Source organism: Epargyreus clarus, unplaced genomic scaffold (genome assembly GCF_041222505.1).
Source record: "Epargyreus clarus isolate Ecla_fem2 unplaced genomic scaffold, WU_Ecla_fem_2.2 ptg000021l, whole genome shotgun sequence".
Classification (NCBI taxonomy): Eukaryota; Metazoa; Arthropoda; class Insecta; order Lepidoptera; family Hesperiidae; genus Epargyreus; species Epargyreus clarus.
In genome coordinates this window covers 13,037,099-13,058,055 of record NW_027332228.1, presented here as the reverse complement: position 1 = coordinate 13,058,055, position 20,957 = coordinate 13,037,099, and the positions used below count along the sequence as shown (strand labels likewise).

At 33.1% G+C, this 20,957-nt stretch overlaps 2 protein-coding genes across 2 annotated transcripts; both read right to left on the bottom strand.

Moving 5' to 3' along the window:
- Positions 1–3,706: 3,706 nt before the first annotated feature.
- On the bottom strand, positions 3,707–7,678 carry LOC140751132 (uncharacterized). Its single transcript, XM_073085000.1, has 2 exons — positions 5,464–7,678; positions 3,707–4,762 (listed from the first exon to the last, which is right to left on the bottom strand). Exons 1-2 carry the CDS (start codon positions 7,472–7,474, stop codon positions 3,771–3,773), a joined length of 3,003 nt encoding a protein of 1,000 aa, XP_072941101.1. The 5' UTR covers positions 7,475–7,678; the 3' UTR covers positions 3,707–3,770.
- A 538-nt stretch (positions 7,679–8,216) lies between these two features.
- LOC140750948 (27 kDa hemolymph protein-like) lies at positions 8,217–19,092 on the bottom strand. Its single transcript, XM_073084709.1, has 7 exons — positions 18,928–19,092; positions 13,740–13,849; positions 12,818–12,930; positions 12,291–12,454; positions 11,321–11,442; positions 8,857–8,988; positions 8,217–8,304 (listed from the first exon to the last, which is right to left on the bottom strand). Exons 1-7 carry the CDS (start codon positions 18,965–18,967, stop codon positions 8,299–8,301), a joined length of 687 nt encoding a protein of 228 aa, XP_072940810.1. The 5' UTR covers positions 18,968–19,092; the 3' UTR covers positions 8,217–8,298.
- Between the last annotated feature and the right edge of the window lie 1,865 nt (positions 19,093–20,957).

The following is a 20,957-nucleotide window of genomic DNA, read 5'->3' as shown; positions in this document are numbered from 1 at the left end:
AGGTTATGCCGTTGTAGGCCTAGAGAAATGTCTGCGCCTTATCACAATAATTTAAGTAAGCGGGAATCAGGTGATTGGTTAGAAAAAACACAATCAGCAGGTAGAACAGGTTATTTCCAAAGTAAAAACAATAAGAATGTGCGAGATAAAATGTATCGTAATAGAGAAGACATTGAAGACCTTTCAGAAAATACTGTGTCAGTTGGAAGAAATAAAGAATTCCGAAATAAACGAAAGAAAATAAATTACCCCCAGATAGGCTCTAGAGGTTTGTTAGAAATAACAGAATTAAAAAGAAACAAAGAAAAAACCTCTACCAAAAGTTATAACGACAGTAAACCAAAGAAATTATATCATAGTAAAAAAGTCTCAGGAGGATTGATGAGAAAACTAAAAAAAATCCGCAACAAAAGCTATTACGATATTAAGCATAATAAAATTACAGAGAACTCAGAGGGCTGGTCAAAATATTCAGAACCACTTATCAAAGACAATTATCAAAATAAAAAGAAAATTAATATCGGCACTAGGCTAAAGAAAATATTTAAAACTAAAGAAAAGTCTGAGAATGGGTTAGAAAACATAGGTTCAATGACAAGGATGGGAAAATCTCGAAATAAATCAAAGACTCCAAAAATTAAATATACCCATGAATCAGGCGATGGAATAGAAAATACAGAACGAATAAAACGAAAATACAATCCTGAACATAATAACGATAAACATAATAACAAGAAAAATAATCTTAAAAAGTACTCAAGAGATCGAAGAAATGAAGATCCCCAGAAAATACTTAATGACAGTAATAAACGCAGAAAAATAAAATATTCTGAAAACGACTCAGGCCATCGTTTAAAAAACACAGAACCACTAAAGAAAAGAAGAGGTACTCTCCTAAATAAAATGTATAAGAGTAATAAGAATAAAAATATATATGATACTAAACACGATAGCAGGAGCTGGTTAGAAGATTTAAAAACTATAAGAAAAAGCCGAAACCCTCAAAGAAAAAGTTATGACAAAGATAAACACAAGAAAATTAAATATACTGAAGATGACCCAGACGATCGGTTAGAAAATGCAGAATCACAAAAAATAAGACACATCTCCCGAAATAAAATGTATAACGGCAATAAGCGTAAAAAGTTACATAATATTGATGATAACAGAGGGGACTGGTTAGAAAATACAGAACCAGTAAGAAAACACGAAACCTCGACGAATCACGAAACCCGCAGCAAAAGTAATGATAATAATAAACATAAAAAAATAAAATACAATGACGAGGACCCAGACAATTGGTTAGAAAATATAGAACCACTAAAACGAAGAGGCACCTTTGAAAGGAAAATTAACAGAACAGAGAAATATACAGAACCAGTAAGAAGGGACAAAGACCCCAGAAGCGAAAATTATGATAACGATAAGCACAAGAAAATTAAATATACTGAAGAAAATTCAGACGATTGGTCAGAAAATACAGAACCACTAAAACGAAGAGGCACCTTTGAAAGGAAAATTAATAATATCAATGAGCCTGAAAGAATATATGATACTGAAGATGACCGAAGGGACTGGCTTAAATATACAGAACCAGTAAGAAGACACAAAGACCGCAGAAGCGAAAGCTATGATAACGATAAGCACAGTAAAATAAAATATACAGAAGAAAACTCAAACGATTGGTCAGAAAACATAGAACCAATAAAACGAAGAGGCACGCTCCGAAATAAAATTAATAAGGGTAATAAAAATAAAAAGAAATATGATACTGAAGACGATATAGAGAACTGGTTAGATAGGGATAAAAAAACTTCAAGAAAAAACCGAAATCCTCAAAGAAAAATTTATGAAAATGATAAACGCAAGAAAATTAAATATACTGATGAGGACCCAGACGATTGGTTAGAAAATGCAAAATCACCAAAAAGATTAAGTAAGCGTAAAAAAATATACCATACTGACGGTGACAGAGAGGATTGGTTAGACAACACAGAATCAGTTAGAAAGCACCAAATCCCCCAAAGAAAAAAATACGATAACAAAAAACGAAAAAAAATTAAATACACTGATGAGGACCCAGACCATTGGTTAGAAAATGCAGAATCACCAAAAAGAATAAGTAAGCGTAAAAAAATATACCATACTGACGGTGACAGACAGGATTGGTTAGAAAACACAGAATCAGTTAGGAAGCACCAAATCCCCCGAAGCAAAAATTACGATAACAAAAAACGAAAAAAAATTAAATACGCGGAAGAGGACTCAGATGACTGGTTAGAATACGCAGAATCAGTAAAAAGGCTACAGGACCCCCGAAGCAAAAGTTACAATAGCGATAAGAAACTTAAATATGCCGAAGGGAACTCTGATGATGGGTTAGAAAATACACAACCAGTAATACGAAGAGGCGCATTCAAAAGGAAAATTTATAAGGGCAATAAACATAAAATAATAAATGATACAGAAGATGACAGAAGGGACTGGTTAGAAGACACAGAATCAGCACGAAGATATCAAAATCTCCAAAACAAAAGATATGAAAATAATAAACACAATAAAATAAAATATTTTGAAGATGACTCAGACGATTGGTTAGAAAATAGAGAATCACTTAAAAGGAAAGAAGCTAGAAATATAAATTATTACAATGATATTCAAAAATTAAATGGAAAAAGTCGATCTATCCATCCATATGAAAGCACTGGATCAATAAGGAGAAAAGGTAAAGCCCGGAACAAAAGTTACAATAAGCCCAAGAAAATATTAGGATTGCCACTAGGACACAACTTTAATATGTTTAGAAGGAATCATTCTCCATATGGCCGATTAACAGAATTTAATCAGCAACCAGTCTATCAAAAAGATTTGAAATCGTACAAAAATAAAGACGATAATTCCATTCATGAATATAGAGACAGTCAGGGCTCAAAATTCTTTAAAAGTCATGGTAAACGAAAAATTGCGACATGTGATTGTCCCAAGAAGAAAGGTTTTTATCATAATTTGTGCGATGCGGCAGTTTTCAGTATTAATCTTATGAAAAATGGATTAAAATATCTATACAAAAAACTTATGAATCACTCAAATGCTCGGCAAAGGAACTCCAAGAAAGAGAATTTTTACACTGATTACGAAAAAGAATTAATAAAATCTTTCACGTGTAATAAATACTTTGATTATAATTATATTAGACAACAACTGACGCGTCTAGCACTGGTATTGTGTGCGTGTGTATTGTTGTGCCCGTGTATATTAACTATAGAATTGTGTAGAACGTGGCTTTTTTGATGTTTTAAATCGAATAAATTGTATAACTGAACCCGTTTATTATTAAATAGAGTAATAAATGTTAATGAGAAATCGATATTTTTAAATGTATTTATTGATTTACGTGCGCGGATGGAATACTGACGAAAATCCTGAATAGAATTATGAGACCAAATTAGTTGAAATAAGATTTTCTTTATAGAGCTGCAGTTCAAAAAATCTATCTTAAAACAAATTGTGTAACTGTGATATCGAAAGGTTTGGCTTATAAAAAAACTATAAGGCTCATAAATGACAAAATTAAAAAAGGCATTTTTAAGAATACATTCTTATATGAATCCTCATATAATTAAGTAATTCTTCATATTTATTTTAATTTATTTCTATGCACAGAATTTTCTATACACACGAAATTTCTCTTCTGTAAATTAAAAGATTGTTCACTTCACAAAATATTTTAATGACAATGTAATTAAAAGTACTAGGACAAGATCTTAAAATTAGTTTGTACACATAAAACAACACAAAATAGCACGACACAGCTCAAAAGAGAGAATACACGGCGTCCAACACGTAAATGCTACTAAAAACATCATTATATGACTAAAGTTTCGCATAAACGCTAATAAGCTCAAACACTGAGGATAAAAATTCGGGCAAATATGATATACCCATAGACAGGGGGTTTTTCTTAACGTCGTCAAAAGATTATGTCTACAACTGTAAATAGCTTGTTGCTCACGTTTTCTTATTCTTCTCTTTCTCGCTTTACTCTTCTGGTCGAACTGCATTTGATCTTTCCTTGTTTTACCCTTATCAGCAAAAGACTGATAAAATGGACTATCTAAAAATTCATCAGCAAGAATGGTCAAGGTATCTGACCCTCGAATGGTTTGTGCTATTTGTAACTTTTTAATCAATATCGCGTCACTAAAGAACTTTTTGAATTTCTTATATGACCCTTGAGGATCCATAACTCTATCCCTTACATACCAGAAACTTCCTCTTGGATTTGTTATAATTGAGATTATAATTGAAACGAAAAATATTCCGGCCCTTAGTACAATTTTAAGTATTCCAAGTAGGAACGCCGTACAAAAATTAGTATCTAATGGTTCTTCTTTCATTTTCTTCTGCATTTCTTTTATTTCTCTTAACCTTTCCTTTACCGCTTGTTTCTCCTTTTTCCTATCAAGTTTTGCTCTACGTTTCATTTCCTTGATGGACATTTTATGACTTCTTTTTTTATTGCGCATCTTTTTCATATACTTCTTTCTTTCCATTTTGTCTTTTATTTTAAGTTCGTCTAAATCTCTTTGAGGGTCATCTATATTACATTCACATGTGTGTCTACATGTACATGTTATAGTTGCTGCAGTCTTACGTGGTTGATACATAGTATTATTTTCAGTTAAATCATTGTCTAGGTTATCGTGATTCGTTCCTTGCAAAGAAGTTTGGTTCCTATTAACCAAATTTATGTTATTGTTATCTGTAATTATGAAAAAATGACGTTTTAAAAGTTATTTATTTAACAAAATTCCTATGCATAAGGACTAATTTGAAACACCTTGTCGTCCCATACCCTCTCAAACAGTATTTTAAATTGTTAAAAATTAACAAATTGACACACTAGTTTCATAAAATTAATTAAGTAGTTATAAAAAATTCTAATGAGATTTATACCTTATTATTAAGGTATTATACGTTAAGATTTCCATTTTAATATGTTGTACTCATAAATATTTACATTTTATAAAACTTATGTACATAAACAACATTCTAAACTAAATTATATATATTATTCTTAGCTAATTTAAATATTATAAAAAATATATATAAAAAACGTAAATAAATATATGACTAATACAATATTTATGCTGATTCATCACTCAACTGGATGGTCAGTGACAATAGGAAGAGGTACGATAGAACGAACTAAATCAGGGCATTACAAACAAATAATTTCAATTTTTGAAGGTAGAACCCTCTGTGGTTCGTCTCCGGCGGCACCACCGCCAAACCTATTTCTGCCTAATGTCAGCAGTTTTAAATAAAATTATGAAAAACGTCTTTTCAGGAACTTTCTATGCCTGAGAGACAAGTTTGAAGTAGTGGGTAACAACAATGACATATACATGTATGGGTAACAATGGATCAATCACAATAATTGTAAAAGATTGTACTGAATACCTTTTAAAGGCGAAGAATAATTTTTGTGTTTAACTCCTGTGCTGTTTAAATTAAAAGTGTTCCTATTTTTGTGTAATGTATCAGATTTTGAACATATTCTTCCTCTACATAATTTATTTGGGCCTATATCATAAAATGAACTTCTTCTAGGCCTGTTCTGATTACCGTTTCTATTTCGAAATGACCACCTTTCTGATTTGCTCCATTTTTTCTTTCGATAAGCCCCTGTGCACGTATCTTCTGCGCATTCAGTTATATCTGACAACATTTTCCTATTAATGCACTTGCAAAAATGCGGTGCGCCGTCTTTTTGATTGTTTCTACAAATGCCAGAAAAACAAACGTCGTCGACTCTCAAACTATTTAGCATTTTTTCTTCTACTTCCATAGGATTTACAAGAGACATTTTATCTCTATCTAACTTTACCTCTAACGTTGGTTTGTTACTTGTTGGAATGATTATTCCTTTGCTGTTTTTTGTTTTCTTGCGCATGTGTCTTATATTTACATTAACCTCGCCACACGTGGTGTCTCCGCATTCCGTTAATCTTTTATCGCACCAACATTTAAAATTAGTCTGCTTATTTTTATATGCCTTTTTACAAACGCCAGAAGTACATACTTCACCGCTTTTCAATCTACCTCGTGAAGGGCATACACATTTTAGGTCATTCCATCCGCGTTTTCCATATTTTAGTACGTTTTCCCTGATTTCTAAGGGATTTGATACAGACATGTCTCGTGGATCAACATGAACTTCAAAAAATGGTTCTCCAGTCTGTTCACTTACGTTTTCCAGAGCGATTATATTACTATCAACCGTTTTTCTGTGTTTAAATACATTTTGTAATAATCCAAGCTTTCCAGAAATGTTTTGTAAGCTAAATGGCATTCTTTTTGATAATGATTGATCATCTTTTCCTAAATCCATACCATTTGTTTTTGGATCTTTGCCGCATGTTTTATCAGTACATTCATTGTTTGTATGATTTCTGTCACACTTACAATTAAAATCATATTTATGATTAAGAGCCGCCTTACGACATACACCTTCTTCGCATGTGTTAGGATGGTTAGGTTTTAAATTTATAATTTTTTGTGAATATTTCTGACATATACATAAAAATTTGTCCTTAAGTTTTACGACGCTATTTATACGTGATACACTTTTTGATACTTTGCATGTAGCTTCTGTGCAATCTTTTGTAACAATTACTGGTTCCCTTTTTTTACTAACACATTTACAAAGGAAATCTTTATTTTTGGCTTTTGCAGCTTCTTTACATAGGCCCTCATTGCAGAGTTTTTCAGCGGTAGTGATGGTAGAAAATCGTTTGTTTTGATCATATTGTGGGTTAGTGACCCTTCGATTTTTATTATTATTTCTGAACAAACTAATAACAGATGTACCATTAGGTTTCTGATTAGCTAGTTTTCTATTTTGGTCCTCTTCATTTAATATACTTTGTTTTTTAGGATCCTCATTATGATTCTTACGAGATTTAGAGTTTGTTTTACGATTATTTCCTTTTTTATTATCATTAAACTCATCATTAGTTTCAAAATTATCTTTAGTTGTTTTTTTCTTATATTTTCCTGTATGGACGTTTATTATTTCATTTTTAGAATTCCATACTTTAGTAGTATCAATATTTCCATAGTACTTTGTGAGTGAATCCCATGTTTTAGGTGAATATTTTCCATTGTAACTTTCGTCTAACTTATGTTCACATTTACAAAGATCAAATATAACTTTTTTACCTCGTTTCTTTATATTTCGACGTTCTTTATGGGTCGTATCAGTGGAGTCTGGTGCAATTTCAAAACGTTTCATTGGTCCTGTGTGTACTGAAGCTATTTCGTAAGCTGGAGGAGCGATACCAGTATTATGACGAATCACATCTTTCTGAATTTTTTTAGCTTTTCTCTTATTTGGATGCCTTTCATCAAACAATTCTTTACCGAAATATTTTTCCGCGCCTCTATCTCCTTTTGCAAATACTGACTCCATTTCGAAACGATTAACAAAGTTATATGCGTCTTTCAATTAAAGACGCTTTAAATGTATTTTAGTAATTTAAACCCATTTTACATATTTCCCACTCATAATTTCTAGTCAAAAATTTATATCACTAAAAATTTTGGAAATTATCGTACCATCGTAACTTGTCAGTTATGAAATGATGTAAGGGTTAATCTGTGGTAAGTAAGCTCACAGATTATCTTACATTTTTTTGAATAAAAACTACATTATGAACCTTATTGTACAAATAATATTATGATTTCTAGTCTATGGCAGTCCGACCGTCAGCGCTAGTTCACATTAGGTTGGGCCGACGGTTTTACGTTTTGTCGACTAACAAATGTGGTTGTTCACACTAAGCGACTAAAGCGGGTCGTTCTACGGGGTTGTTCACATTAGGCACAGATTAATTAATATATACTACGTAACATTGGGTTAGATGGACAGATTTAAAGTCATACAGTGTCAATATGAACATCGATATCTAAGACGGCGTCGGTAAAACTGTCAGGCCGACCTAATTTGATGTCCTCACTTTTACATGATCGTTTTAAATGTATCGGATACACAGCATTGAAGTAATGTATTGAACTTTTTTTTACGTCTGTTATTAACAATGAATCTGTGAAACGTTTTGCCTTTGTTAATGAGAGGAAAAGCTTCGAAAGGTACCCGGTGCCGTGGGAGCGTCATGTAGGATTGGGGCGGTTGGAAAATAAAACACTACCCATTCATTTATATATTTATTGTATACATATTATTTTAATGGCACTTGAGTCAGATCTTCACTTTCAACTTTCACCCAGAAGACATCAGTTCTGCAATAGACATTACATTACAAATTACAAATGTGTTTCATTCTATTTATTTACGCGTACGACGTCCCGGAGAAATGCGAATACTTTTTCATATTTCATGTATACTTACAAAATGTAACAATAAATTGGTATAATATAACCGTAATGGCTCTATGACATTTTGAGACCTTTTTAAACAAAAACAGTTTTTAAGGGTTTGTGAGATCTAACCAATCCGTACCTACTTGGTTAGCATGTTGGTCCAAGGCTTTATATACCTATTTGAGAGACTCGTGTCCTGTAGTAGGACAGTACAGGGTTGACGACAGCGTCTTATATTGTATCACACTTTATTCATATGGTATAATAACCATTTATATAATAAGATATAAGCTACCCCCCGTTTGTATAAATGTGAGATTGCAACCCGCCGGTCGACACGAGTCAGTCCTACTTCGGTAGCGGTGAGAGACGGACGTGTCGCGCGCACGCATATAAATTGTTTTCTCGAATTCCAATCCCCGTCATCGAATCATAAAACATGTCTGCATTATAAAGTGATATTATAATTACCTTCTTGCATGGAGTACCGTTGCGGACGTATCTGAAGAGGGATTCCGCCATGTTGGCGGGGGTTGGCGTCGAGCAACCCTCGAGGGCGTTCACCACACATGAGGTGAGTTCGTCGAATAACTTGCATTGCTCCTGTTTAACATTATAAATATTATTATATCATAATAATCGCTGTCTGGAAACCTTATTAAAAATAGTTGTTAATGTTGTTTTACTAGTAATTATTACAAAAAAGGTAATTATGCAGTTTGGTTACTTTTGCGAAAATCAATGCAATAATTTTTTTTTTAGCATGTGTGGCTTCAATTAGTCACCATTGATGATATTCCGTCGGGGGAGATTAACATTTCCTATTGAATTGGTTAGGTTAGGTTGGAACATATAAGACAATATAAAACTAAGCGAGCAGGGCGCGGGAGCGCCCTGCGAGCGGGTGGGTTCAATCCAGACCTTACCTTTATTCATGATCACGTTTATACAATTTTATATTATATTAATATAGACTTTTGTATGTCATCACTAAAAAGGGTGAAAAAAAGGTAATTATGCAATGTTAGTCTCCCCCGACGGAATATCATCAATGGTGACTAATTGAAGCCACACACGCTAAAAAAAAAATATTGCATTGATTTTCGCAAAAGTAACCAAACTGCATAATTACCCAAAAAAAATCCAACTACTGCAATTAAAAAAAAAAAAGTGTGCGTGTTTCAGCTACGACGCACGATTGGAGTTTACTCCTTACGAACGATAATTATGATATAATCGAATAGAAAAAAAGGGTAAATGAACGCATCTGCTAAAATGATAAGAGAAACAAACATATATCTGTAATTATTCGGATTATTTATATTACTTCAATAATGCGTATTACATAAAGTATGTTACAAAATAATATAAATAATAAAAACACTAAATAAAAGATCTAGCTGTTCGTATTTAAAATGTATATTATTCATAAATGTAAGCGATAAGCTTACCAATTAACCGCATCCATGTGTTTTTTGGATTCTTCTTCATTATCATCTAAATCAATTTCTTGCATATTTTCAAATATTTTTTCAAGTTTAATCACTTGATGATTTATTTAATAGTACATAAAAATACACGTATCAATGCATAGAAGTACAAGAAAACTTTAAAATCAAAACATTAAAACTTGATGGTTAGGTTGCTGTTTATGTACGTTGTATATAGATGTATATATGGGCGCATGGGTATAATATCGCCATCTAGTGGCAAGTTTTATAAATTGTAAGTTTGCAAGTTTATCAATCTATGTATTTTGGTTCCAAATATTATAATGGTAACTTAATATAATTGTTTATATTAAAGTAAATTTTAATATAATATAATTATTTATATTTAAAACAATGTTAAACGTTTTATAACTTAAAACTTAATAATTATAATTTCTTTGCCATCTATAAAATATCCTTGTTGCAATTTACGGATGCAATTTATATGAGACTCAATAAACATGTTATTATATGTAATTTGGATTGTTTCTGAATGTTTTATAATTCTAGAATTCATTTAAAACGTATTGCTAATTTTATATAACTTATTTTGAACATAATTCATTAGCAATAATTCTGTAATAAATATTAAATAATACTGTTTTGATTTTGCCCGTTTATCGTTGATAGATGGTGCTGATCAATAATGCATCCATTTTTATAAGTTAAATTAATATATCAGTAGATTACAAAAGCCTCTTTATGTTAAAAACTTATTTTGCTAATATTATATCTTATTCAATTGCTTACTGATTTTATATGTTACTCTTCTTTAAAAACGTTCATAAAAGATTGTTAATCATATTATGGCGCCAATGTTCATATTTTTCACAGTGTTTATAAATGATCAAACCTATAACTTAATTTATGCAAAAATGTAAACAAATTAGATAATGACGTTTTAATGTTTTATATATTGCTAATTATTTTTATTGTAAAAAATAAAATTATGACATTTCTATTCAGTGACTTCACTGGTGTTGCGCGTAAAGTGTGGATATATATGTTTGTCTCTTTCTACGTAACGCCTCAACTTTTCGTGTTACACTTGATTTTACTCCTCATAAAATTTCCGTACCGGGCCTTATAACTCAAATCGTTTCTTAAGGAGTAAACTCCAAAAACTCCAAAAAGGAATGTGTTGTAGCCTATGTGACTCGTACAATTTAAACGAATCCAACGACATCTAATATATCGATATAAAAACATTGTTGCCATACTTTTTGTCAACACGGCCGCAACACAAAGTTACCGTATCTCGTTTCTGTTATACTGATATTGAAATGCTTAGCCCAGGAAGGTAGAACCTCGCTCAGTCACAAAGTGTCGAATCAGCAAAAAACTGCTTACGTTTTACGTCTTTATAAAATTCGCGTCCAAAAATGTCTATATGTGAAGCGTTATTCAACCGATGCCGAATGAGGCAATAATTATCTATTTGTTACCTGAGAACTCAGGCTCTTGGCATTCTCGACTGAGCCTACGCTCTCCTTGAATTTCATGCCGCACTCCCGGATTGAGTTAGCCTTCTCCTGGAAACACTCAGGGCCACCCTCAGCGATGAACACTGGAGCAAAATCATAACGATTAGGATTCTGACATGGATTACATATTTGTCTTTTTGAAAATAGTGCTATACTCATTGGGACAGATATGGATCAGTACTTGAGTAGACAGACGCTACCAATTTACTGCGATTCGAATTTAGAAGTGCTAATATGTTTTGATTTCGGGTATGAGGCCACATCTATTTCTAACGTGAAGCAGTTTTGCATTTCGGTAGAAAGGAGTGGATGACGACTGACTTTCATATGAGGTGACCACCTTAACCCCTAGGAGTACCAACACATATGTGATTTGCTTCAAGGAAAAACTGTTTTAATTGGTTAGACAAATACACATATCCAGGGGTGGCAGTGAACACATCAGGTAGATTGCAATCTCATTTGCTCCTGAATCTTGTACGGTTTATTGCAGTTGCTATAACCAACCTTTCACATTATAAGTCAACCACACATGAATTGCTTCTTCTAAAGACTAAGATGCTTAAATTCATATTTTGTAAGCCAGCCTACATCTAAGCATTGCTAACGGCACCGCCGCCGCATTTATGTCCAATAACAGCAGTGTTAAGCTCTGCTGTATTCTGGTTTGAAGGGTGTGGTAAGGGAGAAACATAATTTTCCGAACCCTTCCAACTCTGCCCTCCGGGGTAGAGGCGCATCTGTGGCCGACCTCGGATGGGAATCTTATCTGGGGTCATGGATGACCATGGGCGGCAGTGGCCACTTACCATCAGTTGTACTGCATGCCCGTCTGCTCCTATATTATAAAAAACAGGTATGCTGATTGTACACCTCTCTTCGAACTCTTTTTATTCTACCAACTTTACAGAGTAAATCAATATTATCTTACAAGCGATTCTGTCTCCGTCCTTGTAACAGATGAAGTCGATGAGCTGATCGGTGGCGTTGTCGGCGGCTCCGATGTGCTCCCGAACGGACGAGTCCAGGCAGGGGGTGACGCCGGACGTCAGGGAGTGGATGCAGGTCTTCAGTTGGGGAGACTTGGCACAGTACCTGGAAATGAGAAAATAAATTTAAATAACACTTTATTTTTTACAATAATTATTCAACTAGCAAATCACATTTAGTACATCTGATGGTAGGTGGCTATTGCTACCTATGAAATTAAGCTCAGTTGATATTAGATTCCCACCTAATGCTGGCATCAAATGCGTTCCTACCCCTGAGGGCTAAGATAGACCGCCTCAGATAAGTATACTTGCTAAACACACTTGTTTAACCGGAACACAGCAGAGCTTAACACTGCTGTTATTAGACAGAAATAGGTTCGGTCGTGTGGCTCCCGGAGTCAACAAATGGTTCTCATCACCTTCAAATTCTGAGAGCTGAGAATAGTAATGAATTGAAATAACTTACTTCTTGAATACTTCATCCAGAGAGCCGTTGGGCTTGGCGTCCTCGATTTCCTTCTTGACGACTTCAGCATCGAAGAGACTTTTCACGCATTCGACGAAACCTTTGATTTTCTCCTATTAATAAAAAATGTATATTAGTAATAGCAATGTTTATTATTTAAAGATCCTACGTATTAATTGTACTCAATTTTTTTTTGTATCTATTAGAATAGTAAGTAATGCTTAATTTTAGTGCTTTCAAATTAAGTTGTTAATAAATAAAGTAAATTAAATTGTTCTCATGAAGTAAACACTATAATCTATATTGTATAATTAAATGAAATGTAATCATTATTAATATAATTATAATGAAATTTTAAAATTTTGCATGCTTCCCTGATGCTAAGTGTGAGAAAAATTGTAATACTCCTACCAACCCACATTGTACCACATTTAAAAGCAAATAAATGAGTATGAATATGAATATGAATAAGGTTCAAAAGGACTTTTTCGTATCACGCAATAATACAACTCGCACGCGTTTCCCACTCGCATGCATGAATTGATAAAGTAGTAAGAGAAGTAGAAATCTACCCGAGACGTTCCAATGTAGACCTTTAGATGCTGATGTCACAGCATCCTAAAGGGTAGCAGCATCTATGACTTACTTCATAATCATATTTGAGATAGATTATAGATGTCCATGGCAGGCACTTGCCACTTACTTTCAGATTGACTGCACGCTCCTGTGCGACTTAAAGCTTGCCTTTTTGCCTTTGACTTAAAAACATCACTGAAACCTATCATGCATTGTCATCCAAAGTTAAAGCAAAATTTCAGATTTATTACTTTGAGTCTCCTGGTTACAAATTCAGTTGCAAGATTTTTACCCTCGATATCTAATCGAACTAGTTAAAGAACAGCTTAAAAAGGTAAATAAATACCTCTACTTCTCCAACTTTGTCCGCAGCGCCATTTTTGGTGCAGGCCTGCTTGATCATTTCCTTTACTTGATTCCTTTGTTCATCGGTCACCTGGTACTCGGCCAGCACACCTGGAAAATATTTGTTTATAAATGATCAGCATCATGTTTGTATCCGCTACATCCAAAATTATTACCTACATACAGTTATTAAACACCAATCCTCTCAGCTCAACACAACAAACTCTCTACAAACAAGAGTATGGCGTCGCAATCGTCATCATCAACTCATTACTGTCCCACTGCTGGGCACGGGTCTCCTCTCCGAATGAGATGGATTAGGCCATAGTCCACCGCGCTGGCCAAGTGCGAATTGGTAGATGTGGCGAGATTTAGCTCAATATCAATTTAAATGGTATTCATTCAGATCATTTATTTTTAAACTATCGGCAACGAAACATTGAATTTCTTAAAGTTCATAATTACTGACATATCTTATTTTTATCTACTGCTTATTATGTAACCTGACCTAACTACCCAACTACTTTATATACCTCACACTCATTTTATAAAAACAACGTTAAAATATAAAAGTTGTCGTGTTACCGCATATTCTTGAATGCCAAACAAGATATCAACTAAGTTTTTATCATAGACTTCCAACTATTTGCGTATAGTTAGAAGCTTATCTTCGGTTTCCAGTAATTATTAATTATCACGAATAAACGTGACGGTTTATCACGACCTTATAACCTCTTAAGCTAATCATTATTTCAAGTAAACAGTGTTACAATTATTATCATGAAACAAACAATCATAGCGATAATGATGTGGAAACGTTTATTCATTATATATTTCTGTATCTGTATCCTTAATTCTGTATTTGACATTGATAATGCTAATGTCAAACTGTATAAAGGCCGAAATCTTGGGCAACTTAAGGTCGCTAGGAGAAGTCATCAACCCATCCCGCTTCTACTAGGCAAGGGTCTCCTAGTATTAAAAAATAGGCCATTGTCCACCGCGCAAGCCAAGTGCGAATTGACAGACTTCATACACCACTGGAAACTTTTTTTAAAGAATTCTCAGACGCCAGACCTGTCATTTTCACCATGTTTTCCTTCACCATTACAGACAGTGATTTGATTTCTAAAGGACACATACATTCAAAAAATCTGATTTTTGTTTGGACAGGGAATCGAACCTTACACTTATCGATTGAGAGGCCAACTTCAACCATTGGACTATCCTACCTAGATAAGACTGTTTGAATCAAACATGCATAAGTAAAGATTACTCACTCCTAACAAGAAAATGTAACTAGTTTTGAAAATTGAAATTGTCACTGTCATCGATATTGTGTTTGAAAATTATTAAAAATGTATTTTTTAGATAATTTACGAATGAAATTATATTTCTCCGCACTTTTTCTTCCATTACGTGTTTTTGCACCCTTATCTGCGTATGTTGCATTGGTGCAAATTACACCGTGACAGCCATTAATGGCTGACAGAAGTGTCAGCCGTTTGAGCCATTTAATGGCTTCCTTCAATTACTTCCATCAACCATACTTATCTATGGAATCAAATTGGCTAATTTTGGCATACTTGTAAAAGTTCGCAATATTTGACACGTTATTTTTCTAGCGTGGTGTAGGTTTGAAAAAAATATTATTATTACGAACTTACACTAATTTCTTTCTTTATCTTTATTACAAGTCTTCCAAGCTTCCTGATTTGAAGAACAAATAAAACCTTAAATGACGGTTATAAAGTTAAATACCTTCCGGATATTTAACTAATTACTCGGTTTTATGTGTTCTTAGTTGTTTACGCACATTTTATGCGTACATTAGCTTTTCTATACTTAGTTTATTATCATTATATAATATACCTACTACAGATTATGTAAAAAGCGACCAAATTTCCAATTAGATCCAATTTTTGTCAAAGATGGAAATTTAATAATTATAAATAAGTCCCATTCTTGTTAATCGATTAATCTGATTTTTACCTACCAACGACCAAAATTTGATTATTAATAACTGACGAAGGGTGAAAATATTTTTCGATATGTGGTAGCAAGCATTAGATAGTTAATTAATTATTAACGAGCGTATATCATCGAAGTGATTGCCTCGTGGTTAAGAAATTCGGCTTTTCATTGAGGGGTCTGGGGTGCAAATCACGGGTATGCAAATCTGATTTTTCAAAACATATGTACGTTTTAGAAATTAATAATCACTTGCTCTGAAGGGTGTGTGAAGTCTACCAACTCATACTTGCCCAGCGCGGTGGACTATGGCCTAAATTCCTTTGACCCGTTGAAAACTTCAATATTACAATTTTAGTAAATCCAACTACTATAGATTAGAAATATACGCTACAAAAATTACTGACAATTATATAACCCACCATATAAAATGAGATTAAAGATTGTATCTTAACATCAAGGGTAAACGTTCATTGCTCCCTACGAATTCGAAGAAATGAGCCCAAACTAGCTGTTTAAAAGCCGTGAACAGTATCTGTCATTGTGTGGACGTAAATTGGTAAATAGCCGGGCATTGCACAGGAAGAGGGGACGAGTTGAGTGCCCATTCCAGTACTTGCAGCAGTACTGAGCAAGTACGCAGACAATGTAATAACTACGGAAAGTGTTATTATGAAGAAGTTAAGTGTTATTATGAAGAAGTTAAGTGTTATTATGAAGAAGTTAAGTGATAAGACGTATGCTTATTAATACCAAAATATAGTAACTCGATTTTTTCATTTTTGTCTCAAAGTAGGGTCGGGTCACACAAGTTTACAAAAACTGAATATATGCAAAATAATCGATATTCGTTGAAAATTTCGAAAAAATCGTACAAATGGATACGCCGTCGGCACACACATTTGAAATTACAATTATGAATATTTCTAAATTCGTGCACAAAAATAATAATCTTAAAAAAAATGTATAATTTAATACATATTTCGGCGCGTTAGCTCAGACTAGTAGATCTCTGTAGATATTATAATGGATGTTTGTTGAGGAATCACTCATGGTTGTAACTCATAAGTCCCACATCCTCCTCACGGGCGCTCAGTGGCACCGATGAGTTAACTGGGTAAAACTTTCTTATATATTTAGGGGTCTTCCTTTTAAAAAATCGACAAAGCTATAAATAAAAACGAATACCTGGCTACAAATCAAAACGAATACCTATTTATTCTAATTTTAATTATAATTATAATAAAACTAATAGTAGGTATATGCCAATGTGTATTCGTATATTGATCTTCTTAAGGTATTCAATCAGGTAAAGGAAAAACACACGTACTCGTATGTTGCATCACCGGTCGTAAGCTTAGCCTTAGATCACATAACATTGTTCAACATCTAGCTTATAAGAGTGACATCTTAAGGTCTCAGATTACGTATTTGTTCTTTAAAGGATAAACGGGAAGAACATGCTGTTAGCTGTACATTACTATAATCGACTGTTATGACACGGTAATGAGCAATTAACGAATAAAGAATAACATAAAATTAAGTACACTGAACTTGAATAAATACTTAAATACATATTTTTAAATTTTGATACGTAGGTACTTTTACTTCGTGCCTCTAATTCAAATTGTAAAAAATATTAATCGCAAGAAATGTGCTAAACAATATTTTTTGATAATAGCCAAAATAAGTTATTAGCAGCCAAATCTACCAAATACAATTAATTTGTAAATGTATTTAGGGTTATAATCTGCATAAACTAAATTTAATAGACTTCACAGGATTTTTCGAAAAAACGTTTCAACTTTTTTGAAAAAAAAAAATGATTAAGGCCTTGTTATGTAGTTACTTGATGTAAGCAAGCTTATTCTCGTTTTAGGTAGCTTATCGAACTAATCCTGTTAAGAATGCTAGATCATCGGTAGGATTGATGGGGCAGCGAATTTATGGCTTCAGGATTATTAGATATCTCCGTAATCGTATTAAATTTGTAGGACATCGATTACATATTTATGGAACAAAAGTTCATTTGGTGTGACAAAGATATGTGTATATCCTTATTTTTGGATGAATATGACTATATCAATAGAAATATTGAGTATAAACTTAACGCTCCTAAAAATTAAATCCTTAAGAAGCTTATTCATATTATTAATATTAAATCTATGCAATGTTTTGCCTGCGAAGGGCTTGCCAACATTTGACAATTTTTTCACACTAAAAATTTTCAATTTCGGTTTTCTTGGCAGGCCAAAATTTAATAGATTAAATTTCAATAACGAACGTTAGCTACTTTTTACCACCAAATATCGATTTGACAATTTGTAGAAGGTAGAAGTTGACATTCGATCCTTGGTATGAAAACATTGGATAGATTAATTATTAATAACAAGAACAATAAATAATGGTAGTATCGGAAAGTAAAGTTAAGTACCTACTTTAGAAACATAATTATAATAATCACGGGCATATAATTGGTAAGTTTTGATTTCTGAGTTTTGTACCTACTTACTTCGCAAATTAATTGTATTTATCTCGTATGGTTGCCATCTTAAATACTTAATAACAGCAATATGTATGTATTTTAAATTTATATATGTTCATTCTTAGGTAAGAAAATACTTATTTAAAATTCAGAATCAAAGCAGGTGAATATTATAATAATTTACTCTTATTCTTAGGCAAAGCTAATAAATAAATATAATTAACACTACTTTATGTTCGACGCTTTTACATAGACAATTACTCTATTTTTAAGAATATTAGGTATAATATAAAAGCGTAAATAATTAGTAATTTAATTATAAAACATACGCGTATCAAGTTACACAAATATGTTACATGGAATTCCTGCAATTAATGTAAAGTTAGGCGCTTAGATAAATTTAATGTTTGAGGACCAAATTTTACAAAAGATCCTTTACAACACTAAAATTATATTAATAATCAAATCTTAATCAATAATAGCATCTAATTTATGCATCACCCACTGTCCAATCTATGTAGATGTATATATACCTAGTGATATACACAATAATCACATTATAATCGTAGTAAGTACGAAAGAGAAGTTAAAAGTTAAGAAAGTTCGTATTATTACAGGCACAATTCCCCTCTACGGTTACTGTATCATTTTAACACAACAAAACCTATCGAAGTGTTGTCAATTGATAACACTGAAAAGGTTAAATTGATAACAAAATAAAAAAAAATCTTACCCATAGCGAAAATCGCGACGAACACTGTCTTCCAGATCATGTTTGGTTTTTGAGTTTTTCAGGGATGTTTACTAATCCAGGTCTGACTGACAACTGAATTGCCACGGCCAAGTCGCACTATATATACAAAAAGACACCGTTGACTCACAATAAGCACTCTGACACACGAACGTCTTCCTAACGACCAAAAGACATCGACTGTGGTGATACAGTATGGAAACGCGTCATAGCTCATCGCGATAGGCTGACTACAAATGGACGACTATTAAGCATTGTTTACACATTATTAGTGTTATCTAAATAACACCAATACTGACAAAACAGTTTAAGGGTTCATTAACATCTACAGACATAGAACGTGTCAGGTCAGACGAGTGGCGTGGCGACCAAAAAGTATTCTCCTATAAAATGTGTATTAATATTTATACCTAATGAAACACAACCGCACCAACACAGGCCGTGCCAGTCAACTAGAAAAAATATTATTTATTCTAAAGCGTAACAAGCCAATTCCTTTTTACCCGACTGCCAAGGAAGGATTATGTTTTTTTACTTTTTTTTCAAGTCCTTTCTAATTTAACAGCAGTTATACGAGTAAAACCGCAACACGTGCCTCTCCCTTATAATATTTGATTTTCAACAAATTTTTCGTTTCTCCTTCATAAAATTCTTAAAAGTTTATTTATATATTAATCCGATATTTCTAAACAACAAAAACTATGTTTAAAGCAGCAACGAACCCAGGACTTTCAGTAAGACGTCAGTCGCCCAACAATGGGTAGCCACTATCGCTACAGATTTTTATTTTTTTTAAATCGATTTTAATTAATTTTGATGGTTGAAAAGTCGTTCGCTATTTTGTCGTCCTCTTATCGTATGTGTAACCTAACCTTACATCATATTCTGATTGTATTCGATATTATATCGCACGGAGTTTCGATATCCCATATGGTATAAGGGTAATAATGATATGAAAGGTTTTTTTTTCATATTCGTCTACTTTTTGAAAAATTTAAGTACTGCATGAGCATGTAGCCCACCCGATGGTCAGTGGTTACTATCGCCCATGGTCACATCTATGATCATCCCCAGTTAGAATTGGTCTCCTATTTAAGGTCAGTGACCCGTTTTTGAAGGTGGTATAACCCTCTGTGGTTCGACTCCGGCGGCATTACCGCCACATCTAATAACAGTCTTAAACGCTGCTGTGTACTAGTTTGAAGGGTGTGGTAAGGCAAATGTACTTTTCTGAGGCATTCCAGCTTAGTCCTCAGGGGTAGCGGCGCATCTGTTGTCGACCTCAGGTAGAAACTAATCTTATCTTTGATTGATTGAAGACGTCCATGAGCGGCACTAGCCAATTATTATTAGGTGGCCTGAATGCACGTCTACTACTCGTATATTATAAAAAAAATCGTTGCGTCTCCGAATAACTAAGTTGGAATTCCACATGTAGATCTTTCTGCCTTCTTAACCTCACATCATTCAAACCAGAAAAGTAACGCTTAACACTAGTGTTATAAGGTGCTATTTTTTGCATTGCGTTTGTCTATTTAATTAAAGAAAGAAAGAAAGAAAGAAAGAAAGAAAGAATCATTTATTCGGATAATTGCAACACAAATGTGATACTATAATAGAGAGAAACAAAAAAAATAAAAAATAACAAAAAACAAAAGAAAAAAATAAAACAACAACAAAAGGACAATAAAATGTACAATCAATTATTACAATAATATGTGTTGCAACGACCACGAAAAGGGACAAACTCAGCATGTGCCACGTGCAGGTAAACGGCGTCATGGCTCTGATTTTCAGTTACAATCCCATAAACTTGTTTTGCTTTACACTAATCTCCCTCTAAATCAAATTTAGTTTTAAAATAATAACAATAATATTTCTAATTGAATCAATGAACTATTAAGTATGTCATCAAATATTGTGTTGACTGTTTACGAGTAGGAGTTTATTTACTAATCATTATTGGTCTTCAGAAAACAGATTTGGCACATTCATTTACTTATTTAAATAAG